At 37.4% G+C, this 17,991-nt stretch overlaps 1 protein-coding gene across 3 annotated transcripts in view; it reads right to left on the minus strand.

Moving 5' to 3' along the window:
• Window positions 1-17,991, minus strand: part of LOC107700482 (uveal autoantigen with coiled-coil domains and ankyrin repeats protein-like) — a 70,765-nt gene that overhangs the window by 9,670 nt on the left and 43,104 nt on the right. For 2 of the 3 annotated variants that reach the window (XM_016502156.1, XM_016502157.1), the window contains 7 exons: window positions 11,089-11,219; window positions 5,806-5,894; window positions 4,890-4,954; window positions 2,601-2,658; window positions 2,098-2,168; window positions 1,786-1,892; window positions 1,111-1,292 (listed from right to left, as the gene is read on the minus strand). In XM_016502156.1, the coding sequence (XP_016357642.1) occupies window positions 1,111-1,292; window positions 1,786-1,892; window positions 2,098-2,168; window positions 2,601-2,658; window positions 4,890-4,954; window positions 5,806-5,894; window positions 11,089-11,219 (703 nt within the window). Of the gene's footprint in view, window positions 1-1,110; window positions 1,293-1,785; window positions 1,893-2,097; window positions 2,169-2,600; window positions 2,659-4,889; window positions 4,955-5,805; window positions 5,895-11,088; window positions 11,220-12,013; window positions 12,410-17,991 lie in introns of those variants that run through there. The other variant, XM_016502158.1, reaches the window with a different exon arrangement.

Genomic DNA, 17,991 nt, shown 5'->3' on the forward strand with positions numbered 1-17,991 from the left:
AGAAAAAGAAAAACATACAGAAAGAGGATAGAGATGTTTTTTTTCTCAGGAGTTCTGGTATGTATAAGTAGCTCTTCTTTTTCACTCTGAAGCATGAAGCTTGAAAAGACGCTACTCTACACTTTTCTTAGGAAGCGTGTGCATAAGCTCTTGGGGCTTTGATCTCTATAACCTTCCTACCTGATAAAGGCCTATTTCACACCAAAAGTGATGCAAAAAAGTAATGTGAACTGCAGGGGGAAAAAGGATTAAAAAACTGACAAAGAATTGCATTCAACTGATTTACACAAAGAATGGCAGAAATTTTCATCAGCCTTTCTGTGAAAAGTTGCAATATGTGAAACATACTTAAATGAAAAATAAAAATAAAACCACTTAAATGCAAAGGATAATGGAATGGAACATTGGAAGTAATGAGGTGATAAAGGAATATCTTGTTCCAATGATAATAGTGGTCTACTGTTAGTAATAATATTGCCAGAAACTGCTTGGCAAATCACTTCTTTTCGCTCTGCTCGTTTGTTGTCATTATGGCTATTTTGAAGTGCTCGCTCTGGCCACATCAACCAAAAGCTTGGACTGTGAAACTGCAATGAAGGACTACATTATATCCTGCTTGATTTTGCCCTCCCTTTTTTGCTTTTAATTTAAAAATCAATATTCCTCTCTTTAATCTGAGCTTGTGTGCTTTCTTTCTCGTTTAAATCACTGACTGTCCAGTATTTTAGACTGCAGACTTCGATCTGTTCTGATGTGACAAACAATAACTGATGCAAATAATAAAACGCAACCAACTACAAAACTGTGCGTCCAATCAAACTCAATCTCTGGACACACTTACCAGTCGTTTAGTCCAGTGTTTTTTCTATGTTTTGGGCCACTGAATCACATTGCCATTGTTGCTCATGCATTACAAAATGTTCCAATTCAGTTTATGTTAATAATTTCATACAGTGTGGTGTGCCAATGCAATTTAAGCTACATTTTAATTCCTTTCAATTTATGATTTAAAGCACTGCTCTATTGCTCTAACACTGTAGAGATATATATGAGAGAGAGAGAGAGAGAGAGAGAGAGAGAGAGAGAGAGAGAGAAAGGAAACAACAAAACCTTTAGTGGCACTGTCCAGGTAACTCTTGACAAGCGAGACAAGCTCCTGGTTTTTGCTGAGTCGTGCATAGTGATAACTGTCATGACCAAAACCATCCACAGCAGTGACATCAGCGTCATGTTTCAACAAAACGCCCACAGCATCCTTACAAGCATACTCGCAGCCCAGAATCAATGCTGTTCTGAGTGAACAAAGAAGTACACAAACACATCGCTTCAATATGACTGACAGTGACATCAAAATATAACATTTAAAAATGCACCTGTGAACTATTAGGACAAGAACAACACTAATACATTTTTATATCCCCCTATTCACCTTATTTTTCCAACATGAAAGGAAGCTATTTTCAGTGAAATTGTGAGACTTCAGATTCATTAGTAACTAAAAGAATAATAGTGCAGTGTTAAACTGCTCACACTACAAACCATTGTGTTTATGATTACGATGATGAATTAAAACATAAAGCTAACAAATACCAATTTGCATTATCAAGCAGCTAAAATAACTGGAAGCATCTGACACCGGAGGCCTTGCACATTCAAGTTAAAAACGGCAGTGCCAGCTCTTACAATAAATTCTAAAAGAGATTCAATAGAAGAAAATTCAACAGATTAAGAAATACAGAGAGCCAATGAAAATCAATTACTGAAAAATATGAATGTGATATTTACTTTTTCTGTTTGTCTCTGACTGTGATGTCACTTCCTCGTTCTAACAGCAGCTGACAGATGTGTGGATGACACATTTGAGTGGCAAGCACCAATGGGGTCCCACCATCCTATAAACACACAAATGTAAAAGTGCACATTTGCATCAACTCAAACAGAAAAGACATAAAAAAAACTAATCTGAGAGAAAATGTAAAGATAAAGTAAATCTGAGGGGAAATGAAAATACAGAACATTTGTCCAGGTAAAAGGAATGAGACGACATTAAGAAGTTATCAGGATATTAAACATCCCACAAGCCACATATTAACTCACAAAGTCGCTGGCATTAACTAATGCCCCGTTGTCACAGAGCAGCTTCACACTGGAGGAGCAGCCAGCCATAACTGAAAAGACAAACAATAATAATATTCCTTAACATTTCCCCCAAGCATGCAAATTAGATTCAGTAGACTCATCTGATATCACACTCAAACATAAAAAAATGAATAAATCCAAAACCTCCACTGGGCACTGAACAAGAGCTTTAAATCTTACATGAAAGCCGTCTGAGGGAAGGAAAATAAGCCCATGAACTACATCTCATTGATTACAACGGCTACTGCCTCAAAGAATCACATTCAAGCATTCATCCAGTACCCATTCCCTCCATCCCCTTCCATCTCTGCTTCACCACTTGTTGTAGGAGGAAGTAAAAAGATAGAATGAACGAGCAAAGAAAATGGAGGGAGCAGGAAACCCCCAAGCTAGGTGGAAGAGAGAGGACTGCAGAGTTCATTTCCAACAAAACCTCAAAATGTACAAAGCTTTTTACTTACCAGCATCATGCAAGGCTGTTCTTCCCTGCAGGTCCACATTTCCCACTGGGCAATTGTGCTGAAACACAAAACACTCGTCACACTCACAGTCACGCCATTCAGAAACACTTCATGGCCATTAAGATTTAAAAGGTCAGAGGATGAGTTTAAAGTTTAAACTTTTAAAAACATCCAAGATGACTGCCTGCTCCGGAACAGATGAACACAAAAACCAAGAACGGATCAGAGTGACATGCATGTCACTGCGTGTGTGAGACTTTAGTTTGAATCTTTGAAATGACTCTGAACCTGAGAAGTGAAACCATGTCAAGCAAAGGAGTTTTGCTAAGATACTGGCCTTAGTGGTCTTCAGTCCCACCACTCCCTGTGCCCTCATTTCTAAAATCTCTTTTACTCTCTCCATATTCCACTCTCTGTCCTACTTTCTCAAGCCTGAAACTTTCTCGGCTTCTTTTTTGCTACCTCTTACAAAACAACTCCTCTGCCTTCAGTCACTATAAAAACCTTTTATGCTCTAGCAACAGCCTCCAAAACCAGTAGCAAGGTCACATGGTCCTGCTGGCTAACTGTGTCCTGGGTAACTCTATCTAATGGGCTCTAAGAGCCAGTTTCAGATTGCACATGATGCTGGCAGAGAAATATTGACTGCAGGTTACAGTACGGGCAGCCTGTCAACACTGCACACACCCGTGAAAATACTCTCATCCATCGAGTCAATGTTGTTTGCATAAGCAGGACAGAGTCATGACACTGGCAGAGCATTATGGTGGATTACACTTTATACTAGCTGTCAGTGATTTCAAAGGCAAGCATTAGACAAACTTTACTAAAACTCATTTATACATAATTAGTGAAGTCAGATCTTTCTAATTTTGCTCCCTGCGGTACAAAGTAATTAACACAAACAAGTCACTGTGACAAAGACGCTGTTGTCAGAGTCATCGAGCAAGTGATAGGAATCATTTCCCATCTTAATTATCTCGAGCACCATCACTCACAACGACACAGAGACCGAGTTTTACCCTCTTGCAAAATGTGTTTGCGGAATTGATTGAAATTAAGCAGCATGTCTGTAAACAAGCTCTGCTCGATTTGCCTTCAAACACCATCATTTTCTCAAAATCAGGATGTCAGGTTCAGTATTATGCAACTGAGTTCAGGTCTCCGCTTTGTTAGTTACACTTTGTTTATGAGCCTGCGGGCTGGAGTTAGCTTACCAACAGCAATAAAGGTTTGCAAAAAAAAATAAATAAATAAAATTTTTGGGGCCCTTCCTTGAACACACAGATGACAATGAAGTAGAAAAGAATCAGAAAACATACTGTTCAATACTTAATTTAAACAGTATTTTTAAAGAAGAAATTAATCATTTTTTCAGAAAGGATGTAGTAAACTGATCAAAAGTGATTTTTTAAAAATGTATTTACCATTTTAAATAAATGTTATTTAGAATTTTCTATTCAAGAATCCTGAAAAAAAAATGCATTATGGTTTCCACAGAAAAATATTAAGCAGCATAACTACCTTCAGCTGTGGTAAGAAATGTTTCTTAAGCACCAAATCTTTGCCATCACTGTAAATAATTACATTTCTTTTCTTTTTTATATGTAAAATAGAAAAAATCTAAATAATATTTTAAAGTAGTACTATATTTTAGTTTATTTTTTATCAAATAAATACATTTGGTGAACAGACAGGAAGAGACTTCAAAAACATTCAAAATCTTACTGACCCTAAACTGATTCAACACATTGCTATATAACAATAAAACTGGATTGCAATTAAAATAGTATCAAACGTGAGAAGAGATTGAGAGAGAGATCAAATCAGAGATTCAGAGAGTCTCTCTTCAGTTGTTTGCTTTACTTTTCTTCAGTACTGCATCTCAATGATAGAGCTTTAACTGCACTGAAAAATGCTGTTTAGAAAGTGCTTAACTGAACTTCAGGGAATGATACAAGTCTTAATTCATATAAATACAATTATAAAAATAGTTTAGTATTGACACAATACAGTGAGAAAACCTGGACACACTGATACAAGATAGTATTGGCATAGCCCTATAATGGAGGCAGTAAATGATCCTTTCTGTTAAGTTCATCTCACCATCACAGTCCTCAGAAAACCTCACACCTACACTTCAAAAATACTATTCAATACTTTTTCTTCACATTAAAAAGAGGATACAATAGAGCAGAAATTGTCTAGCTTTAAAAGAAAAGAGCCCAAAAATACATCGAGTTTCTATCCTTTTCTTACAACTGTGTTGATTGTGAAAAGCAGCTTTACCTGGAGTAGTTTCTGCACACACAGTGACTGGGCATTTCTGGCTGCCAGGTGTAAGGCATTTTTTCCTACAGGAACAAAACAACAAATCAGTAGGAGCCATTAGATAACAAGAGTGTTTTCGATGTACCAATCTTGACCAGTCCGCTTGTAGAGACTGATGTAAACTGAGAGAGTCTTACAAAAATGTACCACATCTATTCCCATTTCACATAAAAAAGTTCTTCTGTACATATCAGTTGATAGTGACATGTTTATGGCTTATCTCTACAAAAGTTAGCAAGAATAACCTCACTCTCTGGTGAAGAATGTGTGGCTTAGGGCTGCACGATTAATCAAATGTGATTGTCATGCGCATTTTGTTAAAAAAGCCGGTTCTGTAATCAGCAGGAGCGAGGCGTATTTGGAGTTTCAGCGCGAGAGCGCCCTCTGGCCTTTGGATGGAGATTTACTGCTGATCACAGAACCGTGCTTCACTGAAAGATACGCATGACAATCGCAGCTTCTGTCGAATCGCGATCTCGATTCCATTTCGATTTATCGTGCAACCCTAGTGTGGCTATATCATTTTAATTTACAGAGATATTTCACCCTAGATTAGTTCTCACACGAATAAAAATTCTGTCATCAATTACTCACCCTTATGCCATTCTAAACTTTTGTTTGTTTTCGCAACACAAATGAAGATATTTTTAATGAATCCTGTGAGAATATTGTGTTCTTTAATTTGGAAATTATTGGTTTGGAAGTTGGGAACAGTTTCTAAAATTCTAATTCAGTTTCTAAGATTATTGGGTTTTTTTTTTTAGGTACACTATCCCTTTAAGGAAACTGGACAGACAGCTTTACTGTATACAAAATTACATTTAAGGGATATGTTTTGTGATTATATGTGTTCCCTGGTATTAAAAATCCTAACCTGTGGCATCTGTGGCTGTGATATCCACACCATGATTAAGAATGAGATTCAGGCAGTCGAGATGTCCTCTGGAGGCAGCAAGATGGAACCTGAAGAGAAAAGGAGAGAGAAAGGAATACAAACAGGTGAAAGGGTTAAAGCTGTGGCAAGTGCATGCTAAAAATTGCACTATACCTGCTCCTACCACCATCATCAGCATTCTAGAGGAGGAAAGGACTACCATCAAGAGAAACTCAACTCTTTCTCTCAAATGCATCTGCACACAAAACTCCTCACTTTAAATTACATAAGCATACTTTTTATTCATACATATCTCATATAAACATACTTCCATTATCAAAATGATGGCCAAGATAATGTCCATATTTAATGAATTCACATTCACTTCTTACTTTATATGCAAGATGCAGAATTGATAAAAATCAGCACTTTGAGCACATTTTTAAATGAGACATGTTGTAAAGAGAGACGTGCAGATTTTCACCTGTGTTTGGAAAGTGTTATTTTAGACAGTGTTGATGGTGAGAAGCCAAACATGTAGACAGGCCTTTGACCTGAAGCTTGACATGTGAAATTGAGGATAACTCCACACACTGTCCCAAACAACCACCCATGGAGTGATGGATGGGTGGCAATTTGTTATTGTTAGAATCAGGACAGAGAATATGTCTTAAGTGTTATCAATACTGTTTCAGCAACATGGCGATTCATCACAATCTCTAGTGTATCACTTTCTGAAACTTAATTTTTATGAAAATTCATACAACATTAGTTACATTATAGTCATTTTGTAAGTCATCAAAACAACATTGATCCACTACTATAAACTACATATGATGGTCAAATTTAAATCTAAATTTAAGTTAAAACTATTTCCAGGGAAGCCAAATGAGAGCCACAGCTCATTGCTTTTGCAGGTTCCAAATGACTCAATGTAATAACATTTTATTAGGTAGATGAAAAGAAGGTGACTTATTAATGGTGGTAAGTGACCCTCATTAGAAGAGACTGAAAAGCTCAGATGGTCATGAAGACCCAGACATGTCATTCTAGCTTGGCTCCAACTCCTTGGCTGACTCGCATATCTGTGGCTTCAAGATACATTATGTATTTTTAGAGGTGCTAGAGAGGTGGGATGGGGGGCCAGTTTGAATTCAAAACAAGACTTTTGCATGCTGTACTAGTCTGCCACCAGAGTCTCTGCAGTTCAGCAACAGCCATTTCAGTGTATCTGAATATCTTCTAAGTGTGGAATGCATTAGGAATACTTTACTGAACGCAAGACTCATTCTTACTTAAAAGCCTCTTACAGAAGCAAAATTTTAAGTAACTCAAAAAGAGTCTTTTGAACTTCTAAAGATATTTCGGTCTTTGTGTATTCAGGGTCTAAAATTAACTTTCAGTCACATCTGTCAATGGCGAACAAACTGAGAAAATTTACTAGTCATAAATATTTCTTACTAGTCAAGCATTTTTAAAATAATAATAATAATAATAATACAATAATTCCAAATAATACTATCAAGTCTGAGTTTTGAGACTGTAGTGTGATACTCCCAAATTAAAGAACAGCTGGTTTGCTTCCAGGGACCTGCATACCTGTTATTTCAGTAGTATTTATACGTATTATAGTATGTATTCATATTTTGAATTGCCATTTATTTTCATATTTTTATTTTTCAATGATCATTTTAATTTAAGTTTAAGTTTCAATAATACTGTTATGTTTGTCATTTACATTGTTTTTTTTTTATATTTCTATACTTATTTTACTTTTATTTTTATTTTTTATTTATATTTTAGGTTTTTCTATTTAATAATTATATTTTATTTCAGCTTTATTTCAATTACTGAAAAACATTTTTAACCGTTTTCATTCTTGCAATTTGATTTAAACCATATATTATGTTTCAGTTCCTAACAAAGTTACTGGCCAACTTATTCACTACCAAAACCAATTTTACTCTCAAGTGTTAACTGCAAACCGTGTACAAATCTATTTTCAAAACCGGGTGTGTTAAAGAAACAAAAGGTTACTGCCACAGCAGGAAGGCTTAGTCTATGTTTCCTGTGAGCTAACCAACTATTAACCAAAACCAATTTTACTCTCAAGTGTTAACTGCAAACCGTGTACAAATCTATTTTCAAAACTGGGTGTGTTAAAGAAACAAAAGGTTACTGCCACAGCAGGAAGGCTTGGTCTATGTTTCCTGTGAGCTAACCAACTATTAGCAAGCTCCATCAAGCAGGTGTATTTCATTCCATACTGTTATTGAAATAATTTGCTCATTTCCATCTGCCCACAAGGCAAAAATGCTGTCCTAATGCAGGTTACCAATTTACCCACCAGAACTACTGGATTACACCCTACAAGCCCTGTGCTCTGCCCTCCCTGTGAGCTATTCTGACCGGCGAGGGAAATAACAGACTGGAGATGCAGTCTGCATGTGGGGTCCTGCTATATATGAACAGAGGATTTCCACAAATCTCAAGTCAACATTTGACCTGTGTATTCCACTCGACTATGCACAAAAATGCTGCATATCCCCATGTTCAGGTCATCTGGCAGCCATTATGGTGCACTGACATCCACAAGCATGTTACATATAACAGGCTGGTGTTTATTAATTGAGCTCTGTTACACTATAACGCCGACCCGGCGACTGTGACAGCGACCGATGCTCTTGATTTAGTCCTAAGAAATTCTAGCACCTTATTACAAGTCAAGCTCTTCTACTACCAACAGGGCAAGAAGAATCTCACACTATGACAAAAATACCCAAAGGGGAACCTTATGGCTTTAAATGAGGGAATGAAACAAAGCTGTGGTTAAATCAAGCTGAAATGTGTCTGTCTATGCCCTACATAGACCCTGTCGAGGCAGTAAAAACATCAGGCACTGATGGGAGGCCAACTAGGCTTTCTAAAACAGAAAAAGACACAGTTGATCCACCAGTGTTGAGGTCTACTGTGTGGCAGTGTAATAATGTGCAATATCAATCAGTGATATTGCACAATGGGGTTCAACGATTCACCTCTGACCTCAAAAATATTTTTCCTGCATTTATCCCAAAATAAAAAGGCATAATCTAAAGCTCTCTGGACTTGGAGCTTTCAGAAGAAGATTAAATAAGCAGTTAACATGACGGTTTAGGAAGGGGGGGATTTTAGGTCCTAAATTTAGTCAGTGTACATAAGATTTACTCACTGAAGACTAGGGTTGGGTATCGAGAACCGGTTCCATTTTAGAAACTGTTCCAAATTTCCAATAATCGGGTATTCGATAAGACATGTGCATTTCGATTCCGCTTAACGATTCCAGCGTTCGCATTTTAATGTGATTTTAAACTATTTAAGTGCAGGAAGGGAAAGAACTTGCACACTGTTTGCGTGCAGCGCACACATCTGAAGCGCAAGCACAGAGAACAGTGGTCCCGATGCAGGTTCCCGACCTGTGTCCGTTCTCAAACTGTTCCGTGCATTTCCACAAAGGTTGTTCCGGGCCAGAACTGACTTCTTTCACATTTATCGACCAGTATGCACGAAATACGTCAGCATATCATCATAAACACAGCCGTTTTTTTGTCTTAAGTGAACGTAAACAAATGAGAAAGAAAACGCATGTGTAACAGTATTTTTAGATCTGTGTGTGTTCGGTGTTAAAGAGACAGCCGTCTAATAAACGTGCTGCCTATCATTAATGTTAATCAAAGAACAAAAGAAAATCATTACCTGACTGAATATCTTTCGTAATTTTAATGAGGATTAATCAATATTTTATTTATGAAAAGAAAACTATACAGTGTTTTTAAACTTTTGATTTCAATTTCTGTACCTGACATTTGTTCAGTTTTATTTATTTATGCTATTGCTAATTAATTTGTTTACTTGTCTTTAACAATTGAATGTTAAATTTAATTTAATTTAATGTAATTTATATTAGTCTAGTTGTTTTTTTCTGTGATATTTTTTTGATAAAACCATAGACATAAAACAGAATAAATATGTTTGACAACTAAATATTTTACTTAAAATGTGTTTAATGGATTTTTTGTAGGAAATAGGAATCAATAAGAATCGGAATCGATAAGCAGAATCGGAACCGGAATCGATAAAATTCAAACGATACCCAGCCCTACTGAATACCCACTTCCGGCCCAGGAGGCCCCGGCTGTTCTGGACTCATCTGGTCTGTGCCAAGTCAAGCATCTCTAACCACAACATGTTTTCCAATATTAAAGGAAACATATTATACCACTTAAACTAAGTTCTCATTCACACATAAGTTTACATTAAAAACACAAGAGTTACAAAAACAGTCATTATGTCTGTGAAGGTAAACTGCTGGGAAATAAATCGCATGTTTATTGACTTGACTTGACTTGACAATGTCACCAAGTGAGCAAAAACAGACGCTCGTTTTCTCAGACGCTTGCAGAAAAAGGCTTACCAAAACAAAGTTACTGGGTTAATCTTTTTTACGTTTCCTTGGTTGGTAGATGCACCGGGGACCTGATTATAGCCTGGAAAAGTTCGATTTTCATATGTCACCTTTAACTCAAACTCTTGGTCGGACACAAAATGCTTCAGTCCAGATTGGACCAAAACATAAACCTATCAATGAAACTTTAAAGACCAAAGCATGAACAACAGCATAAATAAATGCATAAATACACACACAAAGAAAAAAAAGGACTCAATATAGAGTGTACTATATTGAAAGCATGAGTTTAAGATAATGATACAGCAGAAATCCCAAGATATTCAAGACAAGAAATCTTTTTTTTTTCCTATAATGAAAAATCTTTAACACTATTGTGCCTATACTATTACAGAAATGTTTATTACAAGAAATATGCAGTTGTAACGAGTGTTAAAGTATTTGTGAAACTATGTGAGATAAAGTATTATGAGTGATCTCACAGTTTGTACAAAACTACATATTTTGAAAACAAGACTAGCTTGAATTCTGCCTAGTCGATTAATTGGTCTTAAAGATGCCCTGTATAATTAGGCTGGTTTCGGGTTAATCCATTCAAAAGCGGCCAAGTTTCTTAAGTACGTGTTCCTAAGTTAAATGTTAGACCACACGCAAAGAAGAGATGAGAACGCAGGGTTCTGGAAACAAGTTTTGAAATGTAGGACTGTTTAACTTCACATGCTTTCTTAAACACATAAACAAGAAATATGTAGATAAACTAGTTGACCTTACTAATAGCCTAATCAGTTGTTGGATGACTAGTCAACCATGGTGACCCATCCCATAGTGACAGGGATACTTACGCAGAGCGCCCCTCTACGTCAAGTTTGGTGGGGATGATGCTCTTCTTGCCAAGCACTGCTGCGACCTTGTCCACCTCCCTCCTCTCCACTGCCTTCATCAGCCTGTCGTCATACTTATTCCAGTCTGTGTTCTAAAGGACAGAGAGAGACAGAGAGACACATCAGAACACTCATAACATCAGCATGTACACAAAGACAGCAGTGTCATGTTAAATAAAGCAGGGTGGTGATCACAAGTGTAATTAGCTGAATGAAGGAATGTTAACTCCAGTACAGCATGTATTCAAATATTCAAAAGCACAACAGGAAATGAAAGGCTTGGAGTCTTAACAAAATAAAAAGGAAGACAGCTTTTCTTACATAAATTGGAAAAAAAATAATACTTCACAGGAAAAAAATGGGTTTTCTATGTATCTGATGGAAATGGAAATGTTTATATGATGTTGAATGTCAATAAAAATGAAATTAAAATAAAATAATAAATTAATAAAGGCTTGTAGTCATCAAGGACACTAAATAACTTATGAACCAAAGTAACACCTGAGGAAATTGATAATTTAGAGTAGTGTTAACCTTACTCAAATCAAAAAAAGAAAAAGAAAAGCTTTTGCATCAACAAACGATGCTTTAAGCCTGGCATGATCATACAAGTTCACACAAGCTTTTCAAAAGTCAATTAAGCTCCAAAGGTCTCAGGCAACAGTTCACTCTCCAGGAGAATCCTGCTGTATTCCAAAGTTCCTTGAATTTATGGAGAAAGCTATAAGCCATTCTCCCACACTGGATCAGTTCCAAACACACATATACACTCAATTCAATATCAGCCTCAGTCCCTCCAGCCTTTGCATACATAAGACAAATAAAAAACTCAGAGCACAGCAAAGTTTAGAGGAAAAGTACTACTGGAGAATCTCTTGATACCTACAAAGTACATGGAGGTGCATTTGAGCCATCGACTCATCTTGGTGGTCCTTTTGCCGTGGTCTAGAGAAGTACAAAAATATGAAAAGGTTCTGTCCGACCAAATGAACACTCAGCCAGCGAGTGTTTGTGTGTTTGTGGTCTTCAGATGAATCCCCCTCTCCAGCAGGCAGCCTGCACCTCGCAGGGGGACCAGAAACTTTGACAGAGTCCGTGAACTTCTCTCCAGCCCACAGCCTCTCCACGAGACTTCATCACGGCACGAGAAATGGCGTAAACACACAGAGAGTCAGCCGCTGTAGCACAGGTACCAGCCCCGGGACAGCAGCTCCTCCTCTGGGGCTGAGTTTCTGTCTCTTCTCCTCTCTGTCAGACCGCCCTCCAATCCATACAGCTTCTATCTTGCTTTCAGTTCTCTTCTCCTCTGTTTCTGTCTGTATCTGCTTTGCTCCTCTATGCCAAATGGCAAGGTTGTTCAACCTCTGGCGGTAAATATGCGAGCTCTTCCATTTCTAAAATATCTCTGTAAACTGCACACAGACAAGCTCAGAGTGGTTACCTCTTTATTTTTGAACCTCAGACCTTCCTCCAATGACTGATTGGGGTAGAACTGCTAATAATAAACCATCCTAGCATATCTAGTCCATGAGTAACCGTTACGGTGACACCCGTGAGCAACAAGGCCAGCCTAATGAAAGAAACCTCAGTGCTGCAGGCACATACTGTATCCCCCTCCGCAGCCACGGCCTCATATAAAGCTACAACCATTAATCTCTAGATTAAAGTCTCTGGTCCAGACCAGGTCATCATCTGGCGGTCTGAGGAGACGCTTCCAGCCTCACTCGCACTGGGGGGGTCTGAGCTGACGAATGAAGCAAACGGTAGCAGGATTAGGTGTCGGCTTTTTACATTCAGCTGTCTGGCATATGGAGCCTGAAACCCTGTTTACAATTGCCTCATGCCATCTCTGTATCTGCAAGACAAACACTACGCAAAATATCTATTTCCAAAAGCAAGACGTCAGCTTTTAATTTGGTAGGTGAGAGACTTGAAAGTGGATCAAAAGGCTGCAGGGACGCATTAGATTTATACACCAGTGCCAGTGGGGGAGTTCGGTTACCCCTTAATACGCCCCTCTAGCCCCACCGATACAGCAGAATACATGTGAGAATACCCACACATATAGCATGTCATATGTGGGGCGCTGGGCAGGGTATCGACTCTCAAAACCTGCTCAGTCCCATAGAAACAATGAAACTGAAATGGATGCATATAGGGTCTAGTACCTTAAATAAGCACAATAGTGAGTGTGTGAATGTGTGGACTATTTCTGTTTTGCTTGGTCTTTTGCAGAGGACACTGGGTGATAGACTTGTGCCGGTATTCGGTAATGCGATATATCACGGTAATGAATATGCACAATATTGTTATCGTGGGCACTTCTAAATACCGTGAATAATTATATATTACAAATTATTCCGAATTTTTTAGCAATTAAATCGCAACATGAAAATTTGATACCGGCATATCCCTACTGGGTGAATAGGCTAAATACCTCACAACTGTAATTCAGTGCCATATTAAAGAGCGACACCAAAGAAAATATACACTATGTTTCTGTTTGTTTGGGCACACGTGATTGATAATGTATTAATGAAGATTTATGATTCAAGCATTGAAATTAGTTTTGTAGAGCTGTAATCAATGCAAAGGCTAGTTCAACAGTCACTTCATAATCTTCATACTTCCAGTTGTGTCATTTCATAGTTTCGATTAACTTACTATTGTTGTAAAATGAAAAAAAAAAAAACATTAATAATAAAAAATGAACAGGTGTGGCCAATTTTTGACTGATGTGTTTACACTATTATACATACATGTACGCAAACACAAAATGGTTGTAAGTATGTGGACACCCTTTTCAAATGAATGGGTTTGACTATTCTAGTAATTCAAGATAATTATGTTCTTCCAACTGTATTGCAACAGTTTGAGGTGGGCCTTAATGAAAGTAAAAGTACTGTAATGTTGAAATCAAGGTCAAGGTCAAGGTCAGTTTATTTATATAGCACATTTAAAAACAGCTAGTGTATGCCAAAGTGCTGTACATATACAAATAAGTAAATATAGAGATTAAGAGAATAAAAAGAAATTACTCAAAAACACAATCTATACAAAACACATTAAACATACATTTTTAATATTTTAACATACACAAACATACATTTCAACCAAAAGCCAAGGAATACAGATAAGTCTTCAGGCGGGATTTAAAAACAGGAAGGGAAGGCGCAGATCTAATGTCCAGAGGTATGCTGTTCCATAGTCAAGGACCGGCTACAGAAAAAGCCCGATCCCCCTTAAATTTCAAGCGAGAGCGAGGTATATGCAAGAAACGTTTATCAGAGGATCTGAGAGAGCGAGAGGATTGCTGATAGCTGAGAAGTTCGGACAAGTATGATGGGGCTAGATCATTTAATGCTTTATACACAAATAATAAAATCTTAAAATGGATCCTATGCTGCACCGGTAACCAATGAAGAGATGCTAGGACAGGAGAAATGCTTTCTCTCCTCTTAGTACCAGTCAGCAACCTCGCAGCTGCATTCTGGACTAACTGCAAGCGATTCAGTGATGAATGATTGAGACCCATATAAAGTGCATTGCAATAATCAAGTCTGGAAGTGATGAAGGCGTGAGTAACTATCTCCTAATCCTTAAACGAGAGCATAGATTTCAATTTGGCTATTTGCCTTAGTTGAAAAAAGCTGCTCTTCACCACAGCACTCATCTGTTTTTCATATTTCAGATCAGTGTCAAAAATCACACCTAAGTTTTTAGCAAAAGGATGAGTGATATCAGTCATAAATCACATTTAAAGAAAAGTAATAATGATTCTAATAATAATAATAAATATAGCTGATATAGCTGCTTATCGGGGCCTAGCACTACAGAAACAAGGTAGAAAGCATCAGACCAACAGCAGCAATGAGTAATTGAAGCCATTTTAAGATGATTTTAGTCAAAATGGCACAAAAATCATAAATACAACCACTAGTAATATGATTTAACGGGTTATCACTTTTGACCAATAGGTGGCGCTGTTATTAAATTGATGTGGTGTGTTCTGTGTGAGGTGACAATGGCACACACAATGTTTGGTGTCAATATGTCAAAGGTTTGCAGAGATACAACCTCAGAGTCATTTTGGCATCATGCCTCAAATTTGCAGCAGCGCTATACAAAAACTGTTTTGTCTCAACACGAAATCCATAACTTTTTGGCAGCACATTCTGAAGATGATCTGACTTGAATTTGGTGAAAATCAGACATATGGTCTAGGAGGGGTTCGAAAAAGTAGTTTTTTTTTTACAGAAAATCAAAATGGCAGACAGGGAGTTCGGCCGATTTTTGCAAAGTTTTTATCCATGTTCTTAGCAAGACCCAAGGAATATTTTGAGACCAGATTCATTAAAATAGGCTAATTTATCCAAAAGTTATTAGCATTTTTTTTATTTAATTATTAATGGTTAATGGCTTCATATGAATGGTTTATCACTTTTGACCAATAGGTTACCCAAATTGATGTGGCGTGGTCAGTGTGAGGTGACAATGGCACATACAAAGTTTGGTGTCAATATGTCAAAGCTTTGCAGAGATACAGTTTGGCATCCTTCCAGCAAATTTGATGTGTTAAGCGAAAACCAATTTGAAAGTCAAATTTGGTGAAAATCAGACCAACGGTCTAGGAGAAGTTTGAAAAAGTAGGATTTCAACATAAATTAAAATGACGAACAAGAAGTTTGACTTGACAAGGTCAAGGTCAGTTTATTTATATAGCACATTTAAAAACAGCTAGTGTATGCCAAAGTGCTGTACATATACAAATAAAGTAAATATAGAGATTAAGAGAATAAAAAGAAATGACTCAAAAACACAATCTATACAAAACACATTAACATACACAAACATACATTTCATCCAAAAGCCAAGGAATACAGATAAGTCTTCAGGCGGGATTTAAAAACAGGAAGGGAAGGCGCAGATCTAATGTCCAGAGGTATGCTGTTCCATCGTCGAGGACCGGCTACAGAAAAAGTCCGATCCCCCTTAAATTTCAAGCGAGAGCGAGGTATATGCAAGAAAAGTTTATCAGAGGATCTGAGAGAGTGAGAGGATTGCTGATAGCTGAGAAGTTCGGACAAGTATGATGGGGCTAGATCATTTAATGCTTTATACACAAATAATAAAATCTTAAAATGGATCCTATGCTGCACCGGTAACCAATGAAGAGATGCTAGGACAGGAGAAATGCTTTCTCTCCTCTTAGTACCAGTCAGCAACCTCGCAGCTGCATTCTGGACTAACTGCAAGCGATTCAGTGATGAATGATTGAGACCCATATAAAGTGCATTGCAATAATCAAGTCTGGAAGTGATGAAGGCGTGAGTAACTATCTCCTAATCCTTAAACGAGAGCATAGATTTTAATTAGGCTATTTGCCTTATTTGAAAAAAGCTGCTCTTCACCACAGCACTTATCTGTTTTTCAAATTTCAGATCCGTGTCAAAAATCACACCTAAGTTTTTAGCAAACGGATGAATGTTTGATGACATAGAATCTAGATTAATAGTGATATCAGAGACAGCACTCATAAATCACATTTAAAGAAAAGTAATAATGATTCTAATAATAATAATAAATATAGCTGCAAGCAGCAATTATCGGGGCCTAGCACTACAGAAACAAGGTAGAAAGCATCAGACCAACAGCAGCAATGAGTAATTGAAGCCATTTTAAGATGATGTTAGTCAAAATGGCACAAAAATCATAAATACAACCACTAGTAATATGATTTAACGGGTTATCACTTTTGACCAATAGGTGGCGCTGTTATTAAATTGATGTGGTGTGTTCTGTGTGAGGTGACAATGGCACACACAATGTTTGGTGTCAATATGTCAAAGGTTTGCAGAGATACAACCTCAGAGTCATTTTGGCATCATGCCTCAAATTTGCAGCAGCGCTATACAAAAACTGTTTTGTCTCAACACGAAATCCATAACTTTTTGGCAGCACATTCTGAAGATGATCTGACTTGAATTTGGTGAAAATCAGACATATGGTCTAGGAGGGGTTCGAAAAAGTAGTTTTTTTTTTACAGAAAATCAAAATGGCAGACAGGGAGTTCGGCCGATTTTTGCAAAGTTTTTATCCATGCTCTTAGCAAGACCCAAGGAATATTTTGAGACCAGATTCATTAAAATAGGCTAATTTATCCAAAAGTTATTAGCATTTTTTTTATTTAATTATTAATGGTTAATGGCTTCATATGAATGGTTTATCACTTTTGACCAATAGGTTACCCAAATTGATGTGGCGTGGTCAGTGTGAGGTGACAATGGCACATACAAAGTTTGGTGTCAATATGTCAAAGCTTTGCAGAGATACAGCCTCTGACACAGTTTGGCATCATTCCAGCAAATCCGTTGATGTGTTAAACAACAACACGAAATTGACACGAAATCCACAATCAGTATGGTCTGAAGTAGTGCTGGGCGGTATACCGGTTCACACCGAATACCGGTGTTTATTTTTGTTATGATATGAATTTTTTAAATACCGCAATACCGGTGTATGTCGCTTAAACAACGTTCGGAACGCGACACTGTTTGAAAGAAGTCCCTTTTCACTGTTGCACTGTGGTGAAGGAACAACTGTATGTGTTACTAAGAGTGAAAGTTCCAAAACTGAAGCTGTAGAACTAATAGAACGTGATGACACAGAAGAACTCATCCACAATATCCTCACTGACCACCACAAATATCCACCGCCCCCTGCCATCAGCTCCCGCGTCTCACACACACACACACACACACATACACACGAGCGCGACTTTAGCACTAGATTTAGCAACTTTCAGATCCTTTTAGCGGCTTTTTTCCATAGAATATTCATACTGACAAACCTAGCGACTTTTTT

Source organism: Sinocyclocheilus anshuiensis, unplaced genomic scaffold (assembly GCF_001515605.1).
Source record: "Sinocyclocheilus anshuiensis isolate Anshui unplaced genomic scaffold, SAMN03320099.WGS_v1.1 scaffold154, whole genome shotgun sequence".
Taxonomy (NCBI): Eukaryota; Metazoa; Chordata; class Actinopteri; order Cypriniformes; family Cyprinidae; genus Sinocyclocheilus; species Sinocyclocheilus anshuiensis.